The sequence below is a fragment of the Drosophila miranda genome, assembly GCF_003369915.1.
Source record: "Drosophila miranda strain MSH22 chromosome Y unlocalized genomic scaffold, D.miranda_PacBio2.1 Contig_Y3_pilon, whole genome shotgun sequence".
Taxonomy (NCBI): Eukaryota; Metazoa; Arthropoda; class Insecta; order Diptera; family Drosophilidae; genus Drosophila; species Drosophila miranda.
This window is the reverse complement of record NW_022881625.1, coordinates 1,566,643-1,585,658: the sequence shown is the minus strand read 5'-3', so window position 1 is coordinate 1,585,658 and position 19,016 is coordinate 1,566,643. Positions and strand designations below refer to the sequence as shown.

Sequence of the window (19,016 nt, the reverse complement as noted above, 5' to 3'; positions counted from 1 at the left end):
TCATGTTCGTCGTCAATTGCTTCGCAGTCCATATCGGATTCGGAGTCCGATATGGCTGCGGCGTCATGGTGCGTATTTGCAGTTGGTCGTGGTGATGGCTGTGTGGATGCTGCTGCTGCTGTTTTTGTCTGAAGTGGCGGCACTCCTCCCGTGCTCTCGTCCCTTGCCTGCAGCAGGTTTTGCAGTTTCGTCAAAATTGCTGCCAGCTTATCCTCCAGCTCTTTAATTTTTACGGCATATCTTTTCAGGATATGGGCACAGCTCCCATCGCACTGGGCGCCTGGCTGCTGCTGTAGCTGGGGTTGGCGTGGCGTCGGAGCACGATTTGGGATCGGCTGCATCGACAGGACCCTGTGGTGTTGGCGCCCATCGGCCAGTGGCTGGGGATGTTGGTCGCGATGCTGAAGCTGTTGCCGATGCTGCCGACCCGGACCGCGTTGGCGTTGCTGCTGCGGCTGTGGGTGGATTGGCTGTGTGGGTGGCTGCTGCTTCAACTGTCGCTGTAGTGGCTGCTGGTGACGTTGTGATGGCTGCTGGAGACGATGTGCTGGCTGTTGCTGCTGTATTGGCTGCTGCATTTGCTGTGGCTGTTGCCGTAGTGGCTGAGGCTGCTGCTGCTGCTGCCGTCGATGCTCCTGGACAGCGACCCTGTGGGCCAGGAGCCGCTGCCTGGCTGCCTTGTAGGCGCTGCAGCCCTTGTAGGCGCTGATGTGGGCGCCTAGGCAGTTGGCGCATTTGGGATTGACGGCCCTTGGCTTGCTGCACTCCGTCGTCTGATGTCCACCCGCGCATTTCATGCAGACAGCAGCTCGTCTACAATATGCGCGGGTGTGGCCAAACACCTGACATCGATGGCACTGGGCAGGGTCACGGGAGACTCCAAGTCTCTCAACCGTGACGGGCCTCCCACCCAGGCGTCGCAGCTTCAACACATCGAATTGACCACGGTCCGGTTTGGGGGCGATCTCAGCCTCGAAGAGGTTGTATTGGCGGCTGCGATCGAATCGATCGGTGATCGCCCGAGTAAACCGGACCGTGTACCCCTCGGCCTGCATACAGTCCCGGAACCAGTCAGAGGGCGTGGAATGGGGAAGACCTCGGATGAGGATCCTCAAGCCTCTGTCCTCCACAGGCTGATGCCCGAACTCGCCGTGCCGGATGTCATTGGCAATGGCAAGGGTGTGTGTATTGGGAGTGGCAGTAGTTGTGTTGGTGTTGGTATTGGCGATGGTGCTGGTGTGAGTGGAGGTGACGGTGTTGGTGTTTGTATTTGTGTTTTGTGTTTGCTGCCGCTGCTGGTGATGGCGGCCCCGTCGTCTAGCCTGCTTCCTCTCACCCTCACCCTCATCGTCACTCCCACTGTCGATGAGGGCGCGGCGTCGTTTTGGTGTTGGTGGGATTTGTGGCATTGGAGCAGGCTGGGCTATGGCTCGGATCGACCCTCTGCTCGAGCTCGAACCAGGTTCGACACGCAACAGGTTCGATCCGGTCGTGTGTGTGTGTGTGGCTGCCCGTTGGCCGTTTTGGCGCTCCGCTCTTGCGCGTCGGCTTGCCGGCTCTCCTCCGTCTTCTCCCTCTCCCGTTACTCCTGAACAGTTTTGTGCGTCCAAGAGCGTGAGAGGCGTCTTTTTGGCCTTTCCCTTTGTGGTTGGCGCGGTTTTTGTGACGGGTCTCGAGGGGGGAGTGGCTGTGGCCGTGGATATATCGGCCATGGCAATGGCTGGGTACTCACTCGATGGAAGGCTGTGGCGTCGGCGCTCTGCATTGGCTGGGGCGTTGGTGTTGGCGCCTGCGCCGAGGGCTCTGCTGCTATTGGCGGTGTTGGTGTTGGTGTTGTTGGCTGCTGCTGCTGCTGCTAGGGCGCCTCTGCGGGCCGCTCTGCCGCCGTCGCTGTGTCGTCTGGTTGACCCTCGTCTGGCCATTCCTCTGGTCATGGCTGGCTGTTGGTTTGTGTGTTGGCGATCTGCTGCCGGTTTGTTGTTTTTTAATTGAAAAGTCTCTTGTGTGTGTGTGTTTGTGTTTAATGTATTTATTGGCACCTTAGTTCTCTTTATTTTTTTTATTTTTTTTTCTTGTCTATCACAGTTTTCTCTTTTAGATTGTGCTGTTTGTGATGTTTGTAGTGGCACAGGAACTAAAGCTTGTCGGAGATAGTAGTGGGTGGGGTGAAGGAAGGGCTGTGGCGTGGTGGATTGGCGAGGAGCACTTTTCCGCGTTTGGAATGGTCATGTACAGCGGCGAATGGTGAGGGGGGGGGGGGGGGGTGGGCGACACAAAATGGCTGCTGCCTGGCTTGGCTTGGCGTCGTCTGGCCTTCACTGTCTTTATTTTTTGGCACCAGAGCACAAATGACACGGCAAACGATATACGACAAACAGTGTAGCATATCACATACAACGATTGTTGTGTGTGGCGGTGCCACTCGAGCTGGTCGGGGGTGTATCGGGCAGGACTGGTGCACGCGCTGGCTCCGGCTGTATGATCGGTAGTATGGGGGGGGTTCCTATACTGGTCCTTTCCTATACGTGCTCGCGTCGATACCTTATCTTATTATTATTTTTTTTTCCGCGTGCGATACCCTGCGTATGACCGTATGACTAGTGTTAGGGGGTTGGGGAAGGAGGATGAGGAGGCTGGGGGAATTAGAAGGGACAAAGGAATTAAGGGGACAGGGAAGTGGGCTTCCGCGTTGCATATCCGAACCGACGGGTAGCTGTGCTGGTGTTGGATGCAACAGCCATGGCCCTCCCAACCTTGATCATCCTAATTCCGAAGAAAATATGGCTTATGGATGATCCCTTTTCTCGCCGGGGGTCATACCTCACTCTCCCTCATCGATCCCTGCATGGCTCCTAAACAAAAATCTTCTAACAATTCATTTCCAAATCTTTAACAATATTTATTTTTATCGATAGTGCCTAAAGCTAAATACATGGGTAGAAGGAAAATGATAGATAGTTATGGGGTGAGTATAAGCTAGGGCAATAAGAGAATTAAAACTATAGGAATAATAATTTTAAATAATAGGAATAAAATATATGATCTCAAAAACAGGTGGTAGGGTACTGGGAATAATTTAACGAATAATAACAATAATAATGAATATTTAAGTAGGAACTTTTGTAATTTAAGATTTCTTCATTTTCGGTATTTTTGTATTAATGCAGAAGTAAGGGTAACTAATCACCGTCGCATAGGTGTGAAGCACCTGCTGCCGCTGATCTGCGCTAAAGCTTACATCTTCCAAAGCTCTTGAGCTTTGCGTGGGCTTAAGGCCTCTTTACAACAACGAAAAAAAGCTCCAACATAATTTAGGGAAAAATCAAAGACTACGGGCGACCGGGCTCATGTATGGTTTTTTCTTTTGTCTCTTTATGTTAAAAGTTTATAAACGTTAACTGGGAGTTTGTTCACTTACGTACTTCCATGTTCCGGCCACGTCCAAAAGATCTTTCGGCGAGGGGAATACCTGGAAGTTTTAGAGAGAGAGCACACACACATGCACACGCATGACCACGGCTTACACCAGATTATCTTGATCTTCTTTTTCTTTTTGTTTAGGGCTTTTTTTTTTGAGCATATATAGTTCATAAATCAAATTATTCCATCTTTAACTTCTATATTTTATACTTTATTCAATATTTATTCGTTTATTTAGATTCGTTGGGGTAGGTCTTGATCCATAGACCAAGGTGTGGGCGCACGGAAAAAGCTCCAAGCAGCTGGTTTCGTTTTATATGCACAAAGGGGTCAACGGCCTAACAAGCGCACATAAGTTCTTTGGGAATAAACGCACAATGGGCCACAAGAGCATCATACGAGTTCTGCCCGTTCCGTTGGGGTTTATTTAATACATTTAACCTTCACATGTCATGATCTGGCTTTTAGGTTAGGGCGAAGCACGGTGACAAAAAAAATTCGGGTCAGGGTCTCTTTTTCCTTGGACGGGTCTGGTTATTCCTGGCAAGGAAGATCACTTGGCACTTTTTGTTTAAGGCTCTTGGCCCGGTGGCTGGATGGCTCGCGTTGGGGCGGCGAAGAGCTCGCTGCTGCCGGCGCTAAAGCTCGGAAACGGCTGAGGGGCCGCTCTCTGTCGGCGCTGAAGCTCGGGAACTGCTGAAGGGCTCGCTATGGTGGATGGCGTTGGGGCTTTAGGTGGAGCTTCCCAACTCTACGGTGGACCGCGTTGGCGGAGGGCGTTGGGGCGTTGGGTGGAGCTTCCCAACTCTACGGTGGCCCGCTTTGGGGCGATCGTCAGAAAATTCGCACCATCCTCTGCACCGTGGATCGGGGATTGGTTTCTCGTCTGGGTGGATGGGGTCTTTCTTCCGAAAGGCCGGCGGATCGTGCTGGTCTCCCAAGAACTTTTATTTGATTTTTACCTTTTATTAATTTTTTTTTTTTTTGAGCTGGATAAGTACGTCCGTACTGTTCGGATACCACGAGGAGAGAGCCAGCTGCTTCTCCCGGAAATCAAGGCCTCATCCCCTCGTTCTTCCCTTTTTCTTTTTCGATTTGTCAAAATGACAGTGGGAGGAGGAGGCCGATTAAAACGTCAGCCAAACAAAATAATATGGGCAGCCCACGGTGACGAAGCGCACCCAGTAGATGGCGTGTTAAAAGCTTAGCTTTCTTGGACCCAACAGAAGACTTAGCCTATTCGCGTAGCATAATTTTAGGGAAAATTAAGACGTCGATGCAAACAATTTTTTCTTACAACAAGCGCACTACATAATCCCCCCCACTTAAATCACGCTTGGGGTGGGACACCCAAAGTGGGATCCGCGCTTGTAACAATTCATGTCAAGGTTTTATATCCTTGGTATGAAATTTGCCTACAAGGCGGCCTTGAAGATCTTCAAGTTCGTAATAGCAGTTTCCTAGCTTCCTGCGCACTCGGGACTTTATAAAGGTTGGTGCTAACTTTGCGCTAAAGCCCTTAGCGAAATTGCTTTGCTGAAAGTTACGTCTATATACTTCCTGTCCATCCCTATAGGAAATTTGTCTCGTTCGTAAGTTATAGGATCTGGCATTTCGGAAGTGCTGGGCCTGTATAGAGCCTTTTGCTTTGCTGCGAATTATGTCGAAGGAATCTTCTCGCGAAAATTGGACACCGCGATCTTCTAACATGTCTAGGTTACGCATCAGTTTATAGCTACTGGCATCGGTTACCATATGCTGTCCAAAAGCAAGCCGATACGGGGTAGTGCTTATGGCTAAATGATGGCTAGACCGAAGTGCACAGCAAATGCTGCTTAATTTCTCATCCCAATTACGTTGATCCGGGTCAACATAATTTTTTATGGCCGCCAGAACGGATCTATTTACTCTCTCCGAAGCATTGGCTTGAGGAGAATAAAAGGCAGTATAGACATGAGAGATATTATATTTGTCAAGCAAGGAGTTAAAAGTGTGAGATTTAAATTGGACCCCATTATCGCTTACGATGGTTTCGGGGACCCCGAAACAGTTTAAGAGGTCTTCTTCCAGGAAGCGTTTTATGGAATCTGCTGTAAATTTTCGTACGGGCTTCAAAAATGGAAATTTTGACAGATGGTCTAACAATATTTCCTGACTTGCTTCTCGGATAAGGTCCTAAAAAGTCTACAAATAATTTTTGAAAGAATCGAGAAGGTAAGCCCGTATTTCCCATTGGTGGCTTTAAGGGTTGATTTGGATGCTTCGTGGTTTTACAGATATGGCAATTATTTATGAGTTCTTTGACATCCACCGCTAAGTTTGGCCAATAATAAGATCGCCTGAGTCTTTCAAGGGTTTTATTTATCCCACTGTGGGCACACAAGGGATCCTCATGGGCAGCTTTGAGGACGGGTTTTACAAGGGATGGGGGTATCCAAAGTTTCCAGCAGGAATCGTCTGTGATCTTGGTTCCATCGGCATGTTCCGCACGCCGAAAGATGCGTTCATCTTTGATTTTCAGATCAGGCAATCGGGAACTGTTCAACCTAATCTTCTCTTTAATTGACTGATATTCTGGTGATTTGAACTCAGGAGAATCAGGGTCGACCAACATGCTATCAATTGCCAAGAAGGACAAGTCTTCTGAGTGCGTACGGGACAAGGCATCGGGGACTATGTTATCACTCCCTTTTCGGTGTAAGATTTTAAATTCAAATCCCTGCAACTTTAAGGACCAGCGAGCCAATCGGGAGCTAAGATCAGCCTGCGACATAAGCCACTTTAAGGAGGCATGATCTGTAATGATTGTGAATTCTTGGCCCTCAATGTATGCCCTGAACTTTTTTACGGCTAAAACCGCAGCGTAACACTCTTTTTCAGTTACAGTGTACTGCCTCTGGCATTTGTTAAGCTTTTTCGACATAAAAGCAATTGGTACGTCTGCGCCCTAGTTGTTTTCTTGCATTAGAACTGCCCCTACGCCGGTATGACTGGCGTCACAGTGTATTGAGAATGGTATGGAGAAATTTGGGCTATGTAGAGCTGGCGCGGAACACATTTGGGACTTTAATGACTCGAAAGCAAGCTGAGCCTCGTCAGTCCAAATAAACTTGCGCTTAGATTTCAGAGTATCTGATATGGGTGAACTAATAGCTGCATAATTGTGGATGAACTTGTGGTACCAGCCTGTCATTCCAAGAAATCGACGAACTTGCTTGATCGACTGGGGAGCTGGAAAGTCCTTAACGGCGGCTATTTTGTCAGGATCAGTGCGAATATTCCCACCACCAATCACGTGGCCTAAATATTTAACTTCTTTCCGGCAAAATTTGCTTTTCTCCACATTTATAGTAAGATTGGCCTTGGAAAGTTGGGATGCGACCAGGGACAACACCTCCAGATGGTGCTCAAAATTATCGGATATAACTAAGAGGTCGTCAAGATATATGAATATTTCATTCCGTAGATGGGCTGGTATGACTTTATCCATAAGTCGCGACAAGGTACAGGGTGCGTTGGTTAAGCCGAATGGCATGACGACAAACTCGTATAAGGGACGGCCAGGCACGGTAAACGCTGTCTTATCCCGAAATTTTTGACCGAGAGGGATTTGCCAAAACGCGTCCTTTAGATCGATGCTTGTGATGAACTCTGCTTTCGGTAGTCTACTCAGGATTCCGTCTATAAGGGGCATGGGATATGCATCCTTTACCGTGACCGAGTTTACTTTCCTACAATCGATACACAATCTAACCTTGCCAGGCTTTTTAACCAGCACTACGGGCGAAGACCACGAACTAACCGATTCTTGTATAACCCCAAGCTTCAGCATTCGGTCTAATTCCTCGTACATTAGCTTCTCCGTTGCCGGTGACACCGCATAGTGGCGTTGTTTAATGGGCTTTGCGTCGGCTACCTCTATCGTGTGAGTGATTACAGAGGTCTTTCCTAGACCTTGCTTTGAGTAAGATGGGAAGAGAGCTATTACCTCCTGTAGTAATACTTGCTGTGAAGGCAGAAGCGCCCTCATTGTGGGGTCTTCTAAGGTTTCAATACGTAAATTTTGTGTCATCAAGTGCAACGGTAAAAGTTCAAAAGCCGTCCAAAAATCGATTCCTTAATAGAGATTACCCGTCAAGGAAGGTACAATATAAAAACAAAGTTCCTTGGATTCCCCTCTATACGTGACTTTTGCGGAAATTTTGCCGACTATACTTTGGCTCTTTCCGTCGGCAGTTCTAACTTTTAGGGACAGCGGCTTATATTGGACTTTATTCCGAATAACGTCGGACGCGCAACTTCCCCCTATGCAGCTAACTGAAGCTCCAGTATCCATTAGTCCTATGACTGGTTTACCAAAAAGCATAATCTGAGCATGGGGTCGTAAATCATTTGGTTTTCCAACTACAGAAGCTAAGAGCAGTCTTTTCTCAAGTTTGCAATGTTTCTTAAAATCGCTTCTTCGGCGCTGGGATCGATTTGGAGGGCTAGCAAGGTGGTCAGCGTATACGCTGTTTGACACGTCTGGTATAATAAGGTCAGTGGAAGGAGAAGAATTGATCACTCGGTATTGGTCGCTTGGTTGACCAGTTGTTTGCGTGCACTTTTCGGCGGTGCACGCGACAACGAGTTTTTTGCCGTGTGGGGGTTGCACTTCCTGCAACTAGGCTTATAAGTATCGGCCCTGCCACAACCATAGCAAAATACCCTACGTTCGGCCATGCACTCTTGGTATCGATGGCCTTTGCCACCGCAATTCCAACAGACGAACTCTACGGCTGATACTTCCAGATCTTCTTCTTCACCTACTTCTTCACTATCTGGGGCAATAGATTCGTCTAATATAGCATTGACTTGGCGGCGTGGTAAAGTTCGGGGGGCCGCCAGGGGAGGCTTGGTTTTAGCTACGGACTGCATGAATATTTCTCGCGTTCGGACCAGGTGACGTAAGGATTTCACCGTCGCAGCCGACTCATATAAAATTTCATGCTGTATATCAGCCAAAAGGTTTGCTCGCAGTGTCTCAACCAAGGCTGCCTCAGACATGGGCTCAGACAGTTTATCTGCCAATGCGGCAATTACGCCATGAAAATCATCAAAGGACTCGTTTGTTTGCTGTTTCCTTAATTCGATCTCTGTTCTGATATTCCTATCTGTTCTATCGTCTTTAAATTGGCCACGCAAGGCTAGGCATAGATCTGCCCAACGGACTTCAGGGACACTTTTATGATACCGCCAAAACCACTCGCTGGCGCTTCCATCAAAGAGGTTACTGGCGTATCGAGCTGTTATTTCAAAGTTACCGTCCAAAGTTTGCTTTGTAAGTGCTTCAATACGGTAAATGAAGTCCTCAATCGACATACCAGCCTTTCCCGTAAACCGCAGTTTCCAATTAGACATTATCTGGCTAACACGATCTGCCCGAAGGGATGAAGCGGAGGAACCTGTGGAAACTCCTGAGCCAACATTACGGGTTTGCCCCAAATTCGAGGGTGACGAACTATTTCCCGATTGATTAATCCCCGGCACTGGTACCTGTTCACTAGTGGACAGCCGAAAAAGTTGCTCGATCGTTTGCTGTTCTAGTTCTGCTACCGGTTGCATCCGAGCTGCATTTATGTTCGGGGAGGGTACAGATGCCGTACTTTGAAGTCCATCGGAAATGGCTCGAACTAGCCGGTTAGTTTGATCAGCCATGCTGGTCGCCAAAATTCGGGTTTGCTCTACCATAGCTACTCTAATCGCGTCCACTATGGACTGCTGTATAGTTTCCGCCATAGTGGCCTGATTCTGTTGAGGGTCGACGGAGATTGGAGACCTGTTGGCATTCTCTGAGTTAGCCATCTCAAGAGGGCTTAACGCTTCAACTCTTTTGCTTGGACTTCTAGTCTGAAGGGACTGAGTAACAGATGGCATTCGTGCTCTAGACGTAGACGGACCAATGGGACTAAGATTCTCAGCTGAGGCCGATGTGATGTTCAGGTCTTGCTGACAAGTGGGACACTTCCGTTTGTTACCACTTTTAGCGGTGAAGCACACTCTGTGGAAGGTGTGCCCTCAACTGGCCGAAAATAGTTGTATCTGGTAAACGATTACTTCGGAGCAAATTTGGCAATGTTTCCCCGTGTCTTCTGAGAGGGCTAAATTCTCCGTACTACGAGACACCACCATTTCGGTTTGGGCACCACCAAGTATGAATATATTAGATATATATAGCAAATGCAAAAAAAATAATACAAAAAAAAGTCACAGTCAATAGATATGTAGATATCAAAACAGTTTAGGAGCCATGCAATCGTTTTTTGGGTAGGAATAGAGTAAAGCGGATTGCATTGTTTTCGGGTAGGGAAGGGACAGGAATAGGGTAATCTACTTATAACTGAAATCTGCCTCACAAGTTAATCCGTGGCAGGATAAATAATCCCTCATCCAGCGAAATCTAAAAGGTCAGATCAGAAGTATTGGGGCTGAGAAAGGTGCTGGATTAGTTCCACTAATCATCAGGTAGTATGGGAGTCCGATGTCACCTAGGCTTACCGAGGCTTGCAACCTCAGTAATCTTCTCAGGGGTTCCTCGGGACAGCCAAAACCCAGTTAATTAGAGGCAATCTTCGTAGAATTTCATCATAAACGATTTGGAATGCGCTCTCCTTTCCTGCAGTAGTGTTCTCGCTTAGCTCCTATAACAATCTTTAACTAGTTGATAGGCTAAGCTCGACCCACGGAGTTATACCCAATATAAGTTATAACACTTCCAGTGTATCGGACCTACTGCACGCCAATATACCCTGCACGATACAAGGCCCTGTAGGCCATGATGAGCTTACACGGATCCACAGTATCCACTGGATAAGTTGCAAAAAAAAACGGTCTAGCAAGGATAAAAGTCAGGTGTTACTTTTGACCAAGTTATTTCTTTAAATGGGGCAAGCCGGATCGGGCCACACGTTGGGCGCCAAAATAAGATAAATGTAGCATATCACATACAACGATTGTTGTGTGTGGCGGTGCCACTCGAGCTGGTCGGGGGTGTATCGGGCAGGACTGGTGCACGCGCTGGCTCCGGCTGTATGATCGGTAGTATGGGGGGGGTTCCTATACTGGTCCTTTCCTATACGTGCTCGCGTCGATACCTTATCTTATTATTATTTTTTTTTCCGCGTGCGATACCCTGCGTATGACCGTATGACTAGTGTTAGGGGGTTGGGGAAGGAGGATGAGGAGGCTGGGGGAATTAGAAGGGACAAAGGAATTAAGGGGACAGGGAAGTGGGCTTCCGCGTTGCATATCCGAACCGACGGGTAGCTGTGCTGGTGTTGGATGCAACAGCCATGGCCCTCCCAACCTTGATCATCCTAATTCCGAAGAAAATATGGCTTATGGATGATCCCTTTTCTCGCCGGGGGTCATACCTCACTCTCCCTCATCGATCCCTGCATGGCTCCTAAACAAAAATCTTCTAACAATTCATTTCCAAATCTTTAACAATATTTATTTTTATCTATAGTGCCTAAAGCTAAATACATGGGTAGAAGGAAAATGATAGATAGTTATGGGGTGAGTATAAGCTAGGGCAATAAGAGAATTAAAACTATAGGAATAATAATTTTAAATAATAGGAATAAAATATATGATCTCAAAAACAGGTGGTAGGGTACTGGGAATAATTTAACGAATAATAACAATAATAATGAATATTTAAGTAGGAACTTTTGTAATTTAAGATTTCTTCATTTTCGGTATTTTTGTATTAATGCAGAAGTAAGGGTAACTAATCACCGTCGCATAGGTGTGAAGCACCTGCTGCCGCTGATCTGCGCTAAAGCTTACAGCTTCCAAAGCTCTTGAGCTTTGCGTGGGCTTAAGGCCTCTTTACAACAACGAAAAAAAGCTCCAACATAATTTAGGGAAAAATCAAAGACTACGGGCGACCGGGCTCATGTATGGTTTTTTCTTTTGTCTCTTTATGTTAAAAGTTTATAAACGTTAACTGGGAGTTTGTTCACTTACGTACTTCCATGTTCCGGCCACGTCCAAAAGATCTTTCGGCGAGGGGAATACCTGTAAGTTTTAGAGAGAGAGCACACACACATGCACACGCATGACCACGGCTTACACCAGATTATCTTGATCTTCTTTTTCTTTTTGTTTAGGGCTTTTTTTTTTGAGCATATATAGTTCATAAATCAAATTATTCCATCTTTAACTTCTATATTTTATACTTTATTCAATATTTATTCGTTTATTTAGATTCGTTGGGGTAGGTCTTGATCCATAGACCAAGGTGTGGGCGCACGGAAAAAGCTCCAAGCAGCTGGTTTCGTTTTATATGCACAAAGGGGTCAACGGCCTAACAAGCGCACATAAGTTCTTTGGGAATAAACGCACAATGGGCCACAAGAGCATCATACGAGTTCTGCCCGTTCCGTTGGGGTTTATTTAATACATTTAACCTTCACATGTCATGATCTGGCTTTTAGGTTAGGGCGAAGCACGGTGACAAAAAAAATTCGGGTCAGGGTCTCTTTTTCCTTGGACGGGTCTGGTTATTCCTGGCAAGGAAGATCACTTGGCACTTTTTGTTTAAGGCTCTTGGCCCGGTGGCTGGATGGCTCACTCTCGGTCGCGACGGCTCGCGTTGGGGCGGCGAAGAGCTCGCTGCTGCCGGCGCTAAAGCTCGGAAACGGCTGAGGGGCCGCTCTCTGTCGGCGCTGAAGCTCGGGAACTGCTGAAGGGCTCGCTGTGGTGGATGGCGTTGGGGCTTTAGGTGGAGCTTCCCAACTCTACGGTGGACCGCGTTGGCGGAGGGCGTTGGGGCGTTGGGTGGAGCTTCCCAACTCTACGGTGGCCCGCTTTGGGGCGATCGTCAGAAAATTCGCACCATCCTCTGCACCGTGGATCGGGGATTGGTTTCTCGTCTGGGTGGATGGGGTCTTTCTTCCGAAAGGCCGGCGGATCGTGCTGGTCTCCCAAGAACTTTTATTTGATTTTTACCTTTTATTAATTTTTTTTTTTTTGAGCTGGATAAGTACGTCCGTACTGTTCGGATACCACGAGGAGAGAGCCAGCTGCTTCTCCCGGAAATCAAGGCCTCATCCCCTCGTTCTTCCCTTTTTCTTTTTCGATTTGTCAAAATGACAGTGGGAGGAGGAGGCCGATTAAAACGTCAGCCAAACAAAATAATATGGGCAGCCCACGGTGACGAAGCGCACCCAGTAGATGGCGTGTTAAAAGCTTAGCTTTCTTGGACCCAACAGAAGACTCAGCCTATTCGCGTAGCATAATTTTAGGGAAAATTAAGACGTCGATGCAAACAATTTTTTCTTACAACAAGCGCACTACAACAGTCAAAACGACAAACGACACGGGCAACACTGATGGCAACGAACAAACAAGCTTGCGATTTTATTTTATTTTAATGGCGGCGGCGATGGTTCAATTATTATACATCCGACGATCGCGACCTCTCGAGCGGGTGGACGAGATGAGAGTGGCGGACGAGGTTCATGGTGGTACTCTCACATGTCCGCCAACTCCCATACTCTCCCCCTCAACTCGAAAGACCCGATCGCCGATCGTCATTTACCGGTGCTCTCACCCCCGGTTCCACTTTCACTCACCCCAATATTGAGTGAGATGAAAGTAGTCCGAGGGCAGCAGCACCGATAAGTAGGCAATGGAAGATTTGAACGGCCTTCTGTTTCAGTGGCTGTGTGTGTTGTTGTTGGGCAATGGCCCGTGTCTAATGTTTCTCTGTGCTGTGTGAATTGGCTGCTCTGTTGTCAAGGATGGGATGGGATGGGAAGGGGAAAGTTTGCCTGCTCCCGTATAACCGCCCGGATACTTTCAACTTCCGGATCTTACGATCCGGGCGCGAGACGCTCCGAAGAGTCGACCGCATAGCATCTTGTGGGCGGTTGTATTGGCATTGTTGGGGCATTTGGCTGAGTGGCGAAGGATGGCAGTGTTCATTTTATTCCTGCTCAGCCTCATTTGGCATTTAGTGGCATTTGAAGTGGGTGGGGGGTGGGTGAGGAATTGGCTGGGAATAATTGCCGAAGTTGCGACCGATAACACACTGGGCATTGAGAAATGCAATTTGAATTTGTATTGGCTTTTTTGGTGTGTTATCGGTCAAGTCTGGTATTTGCGTGGTATTTTTAGTAATACCAAATGTCAGGGGAAATATGGGAATGGCAGATAGGTGGGGAAGAAGAGGAAAAAGGTAATAAAACTAATCAGAAAACTACTAATAATATACAATTAACTACAGAAAAACTACATTAATTTACAAAAACTTATTCCTAATATCACAGGCTAGTAACTAAAACTATGGACAAACTATCTACGGACATGCAAAAACTACAAAAAACAACAGGATTGACATCTACAACAAGAACATTGATGCAGACAAGGTAAAATAAACGATAATTGACATACATTTACACACATATAAACATATTAATTATATTTATTTTATTTCTAACAGGAGGACAACTACAACGAAGCACCGGCCGGCATAACAAACGCAATGCGAACATTACGCTGTATACCGGCCGGCTCTGTTGTCCCCCTGTGTGTTGTTTATTGGCTGGTTGTGAGTATTGGCGTGCATCGTGGGCAATGATGGTCTTGATGGCAAGCGGCTCTGGTCCGGCCGCCCACGTTGCATCTGTCTGTTGGTTAGTGTTGGCTGCTGCACTCGAGGGGCACTGGTCCGGCCACCCAACTGCATTGTCATCGTGTTGGCATTGGCATCGGTGTGTGATGGCAATGGTCGGAGTTATTGGCCACATCCAAGTGGCGAACTGGTCCGGCCACCAGGATGCGTTGTCGATTTTAATTGTTGATTGGCCGCATCCAAGTGGCTGCTGGTCCGGCCACCCAGGATGCGCTGTCAGGTGGATTGGCCTGACCTCCTCGGCCACGTTCTTCGTCAATTTGTAGTTGCGTTTTGAATGGCTGCTGGTCCGGCCACTCAGGTGAGGAGGTGTTTGTTTTGGCTTTTTGATTTTAATTTGCGTTTATTTGCAGGTGCCTTTCGTTGATTTGGATGTTGTTGCTGGCGACCCTTGTCTGATTTGTGTTGGCGTAAGAGACGTTTGCGGGTGAGTATTCGTGTTTATCGGCAGCCTCTCTCCTGTTTCACCTTCTTTTGCAGGATTTGCTGGCGTCCGGCGGCTCAACACCGGGCCATCCCGCCCTCACATAATTGGCATGAGAGACGGGTGCGACCCAGCGGAGCGGCAACAGACGACAGCATCTGCGTCGTCGTTGGAATGGCTGTTGTCTGATTGGAGTGGCGTGACGTCATTGTGATGGTCGGTGGCAGCGTCATCAGAAAGGGGCCTCATATTCCTCCCATTTGGCAGGAAATTGTTGATGTTGATGGCGAGGCTTCTTCTTGTTGGTCAGCTCTGTCTGGTGATTGGCAGGTAAGTGTGGATTTTGTGTGTTTTGGCCGTTTTTCGTTGTTGTCCGTATTGACGTCTTTTTTCCTTTGTTGCAGTGGCTGTCTCTGGATCAACGATTGGGCGCATTAACAGGCACCGCCCGATCGCATGCTTTCGCGTGCGCTGGCGATTTGGGCCCTCCACACTTGGCCCAGACCCTCCAGATCGTCGAATGGATCGTGGTCGGTCCATTCGTCGTCATGTTCGTCGTCAATTGCTTCGCAGTCCATATCGGATTCGGAGTCCGATATGGCTGCGGCGTCATGGTGCGTATTTGCAGTTGGTCGTGGTGATGGCTGTGTGGATGCTGCTGCTGCTGTTTTTGTCTGAAGTGGCGGCACTCCTCCCGTGCTCTCGTCCCTTGCCTGCAGCAGGTTTTGCAGTTTCGTCAAAATTGCTGCCAGCTTATCCTCCAGCTCTTTAATTTTTACGGCATATCTTTTCAGGATATGGGCACAGCTCCCATCGCACTGGGCGCCTGGCTGCTGCTGTAGCTGGGGTTGGCGTGGCGTCGGAGCACGATTTGGGATCGGCTGCATCGACAGGACCCTGTGGTGTTGGCGCCCCTCGGCCAGTGGCTGGGGATGTTGGTCGCGATGCTGAAGCTGTTGCCGATGCTGCCGACCCGGACCGCGTTGGCGTTGCTGCTGCGGCTGTGGGTGGAGTGGCTGTGTGGGTGGCTGCTGCTGCAACTGTCGCTGTAGTGGCTGCTGGTGACGTTGTGATGGCTGCTGGAGACGATGTGCTGGCTGTTGCTGCTGTATTGGCTGCTGCATTTGCTGTGGCTGTTGCCGTAGTGGCTGAGGCTGCTGCTGCTGCTGCCGTCGATGCTCCTGGACAGCGACCCTGTGGGCCAGGAGCCGCTGCCTGGCTGCCTTGTAGGCGCTGCAGCCCTTGTAGGCGCTGATGTGGGCGCCTTGGCAGTTGGCGCATTTGGGATTGACGGCCCTTGGCTTGCTGCACTCCGTCGTCTGATGTCCACCCGCGCATTTCATGCAGACAGCAGCTCGTCTACAATATGCGCGGGTGTGGCCAAACACCTGACATCGATGGCACTGGGCAGGGTCACGGGAGACTCCAAGTCTCTCAACCGTGACGGGCCTCCCACCCAGGCGTCGCAGCTTCAACACATCGAATTGACCACGGTCCGGTTTGGGGGCGATCTCAGCCTCGAAGAGGTTGTATTGGCGGCTGCGATCGAATCGATCGGTGATCGCCCGAGTAAACCGGACCGTGTACCCCTCGGCCTGCATACAGTCCCGGAACCAGTCAGAGGGCGTGGAATGGGGAAGACCTCGGATGAGGATACTCAAGCCTCTGTCCTCCACAGGCTGATGCCCGAACTCGCCGTGCCGGATGTCATTGGCAATGGCAAGGGTGTGTGTATTGGGAGTGGCAGTTGTTGTGTTGGTGTTGGTATTAGCGATGGTGCTGGTGTGAGTGGCGGTGACGGTGTTGGTGTTTGTATTTGTGTTTTGTGTTTGCTGCCGCTGCTGGTGATGGCGGCCCCGTCGTCTAGCCTGCTTCCTCTCACCCTCACCCTCATCGTCACTCCCACTGTCGATGAGGGCGCGGCGTCGTTTTGGTGTTGGTGGGATTTGTGGCATTGGAGCAGGCTGGGCTATGGCTCGGATCGACCCTCTGCTCGAGCTCGAACCAGGTTCGACACGCAACAGGTTCGATCCAGTCGTGTGTGTGTGTGTGGCTGCCCGTTGGCCGTTTTGGCGCTCCGCTCTTGCGCGTCGGCTTGCCGGCTCTCCTCCGTCTTCTCCCTCTCCCGTTACTCCTGAACAGTTTTGTGCGTCCAAGAGCGTGAGAGGCGGGAAAAGTGGCAGTGAGAGCGGCGTCTTTTCGGCCTTTCCCTTTGTGGTTGGCGCGGTTTTTGTGACGGGTCTCGAGGGGGGAGTGGCTGTGGCCGTGGATATATCGGCCATGGCAATGGCTGGGTACTCACTCGATGGAAGGCTGTGGCGTCGGCGCTCTGCATTGGCTGGGGCGTTGGTGTTGGCGCCTGCGCCGAGGGCTCTGCTGCTGCTGCTGCTATTGGCGGTGTTGGTGTTGGTGTTGTTGACTGCTGCTGCTGCTGCTAGGGCGCCTCTGCGGGCCGCTCTGCCGCCGTCGCTGTGTCGTCTGGTTGACCCTCGTCTGGCCATTCCTCTGGTCATGGCTGGCTGTTGGTTTGTGTGTTGGCGATCTGCTGCCTGTTTGTTGTTTTTTAATTGAAAAGTCTCTTGTGTGTGTGTGTTTGTGTTTAATGTATTTATTGGCACTTTTATTCTCTTTTTGGTTTGTGATGTGGACGGGAGCAAAAGTTTGTCAAGGTAAGTAATGGGTGTGGTGGAGGAAGGGCGGCACGGCACACGACAGACACCACAAAAAGAAAACAGGGCAACACAGAAAAAAACGTCAATGGCGACACGGCACAGATCGATAGATCATGTTCACCGAAAAGGGAATCTTTCCCATAGGCGATGGCCTTTTGGATGTAAATGCCGAACGCTTTAACGGATTGCTCGTGTCGCATGACATCAACGAGATCTACGAGGTGGAACAGACGCCGTTTGCCAGGGGCAAATTCGCCGCCGTTCGCCGTGCCATTCACAAGAACACGGGCTCCCATTTCGCGGCAAAGTTCTTGAAGCGACGCCGACGCGCACAGAGCAGCGACAAGGAGATCAAACACGAGATCGCCGTCCTAATACTCTGCGAGGGCGAGGAGAACATTGTCAATCTGAATGCGGTGCACGAGACCCGTTCGGACACAGCCCTGCTGCTGGAACTGGCCACTGGTGGCGAGCTGCAGACCATACTGGACAACGAGGAGTGCCTGACAGAGGCCCAGGCCCGCCACTGCATGCGAGAGGTGCTGAAGGCTCTCAAGTTTCTCCACGACCGATCCATTGCCCACCTGGACCTCAAGCCACAGAATATTTTGCTCGCCGGCGAGCGTATAGAAGATGGCCTCAAGCTCTGTGACTTTGGGATCTCGCGCGTTGTGTGCGAGGGCATCAATGTCCGCGAGATGGCCGGCACACCCGACCACGTGGCCCCCGAGGTGCTCCAGTACGAGCCACTCTCCCTGCTGACGGACATCTGGTCCGTGGGCGTTCTCTCCTATGTCTTGCTCTCCGGCTTCTCGCCCTTTGGCGGGAACACCAAGCAGGAAACCTTCCTCAATATCTCGCAGTGTGCGCTCACCTTTCCGGACAACCTATTCGGTGGCGTCTCGCCAGTGGCCATCGATTTCATACGCCGCGCATTGCGAATTAAGCCAAACGATCGCATGAGTGCCGCTGGATGCCTGGAACATGTCTGGCTGAAGGATGAGAGCTCGATGGATAGACAAATGTATCTGCAGGCTCAGAGCGATGCTGAAGAGGAAGAGGAAGAGGAGGAGGAAGAAGACGACCTTGAGGATGAGGAAGTGGAGGAGCCAGTGGCCGAGGAGAAGGCAGAGGAGCAGGAACAGCAACAGCAGTCACAGGAACAACAAAAGCAACAGAAGCCAAGCAGTGGCAGCAACAACCCCACGCACAATGCCACCATCGGGCCCACAGCAATGGGAGCAGTAGCAGCATCTCAAAAATACTCATTGCCACCGGGAAGCTCCTGGGAAGCCCCATAAGCAGCACCAGCACCAGCACCAGCACAGAGACAACGACAGCCATACACACGCTGACCAGCAATGGACACGGACAGAGCAACACGGTCTGCCTGTCCGCCAAGCCCACTCAGATCGTGACACCCACACGTCGAGCCTCCGACTCGGACAAGGAGAACACATACACGGCGACATTTGTGAAGAAGCCCCCGGTGCAGGCCACCATCCAGCTGGGCAGCAACGGCCTCGACGAGTTCGCCACAGTGGTGGCCACCCTGACACTCTTTCCCGATGCGCCCACCACACCGAAAGTGATCCGCAAGGCACCCACGGGAGAGTCCCATGGATCGGCCACCTCGGTGAAGGCTCTGGTCAAGAAGTTTCAGCTGGAGGAGACGCTAGTCTGCCCCGGACACAGCAGCACCAGCAGCCACAACGGCCACAGTCCCGTCAACAGGTGCGGCGGCAGTAGCGGGAGCAGCAACGGCAACAATATGCGACGCAGTGCAGGGAAACAGCAGCAACATCAGCTACTCGGCAGC

General features: G+C 50.0%; 1 protein-coding gene across 1 annotated transcript; it reads left to right on the top strand.

Moving 5' to 3' along the window:
• The first annotated feature begins 17,289 nt into the window (after positions 1–17,289).
• On the top strand, positions 17,290–18,596 carry LOC117194713 (death-associated protein kinase related-like). Its single transcript, XM_033399222.1, has one exon. It carries the CDS (start codon positions 17,311–17,313, stop codon positions 18,496–18,498), a length of 1,188 nt encoding a protein of 395 aa, XP_033255113.1. The 5' UTR covers positions 17,290–17,310; the 3' UTR covers positions 18,499–18,596.
• The last annotated feature ends 420 nt before the right edge of the window (positions 18,597–19,016 follow it).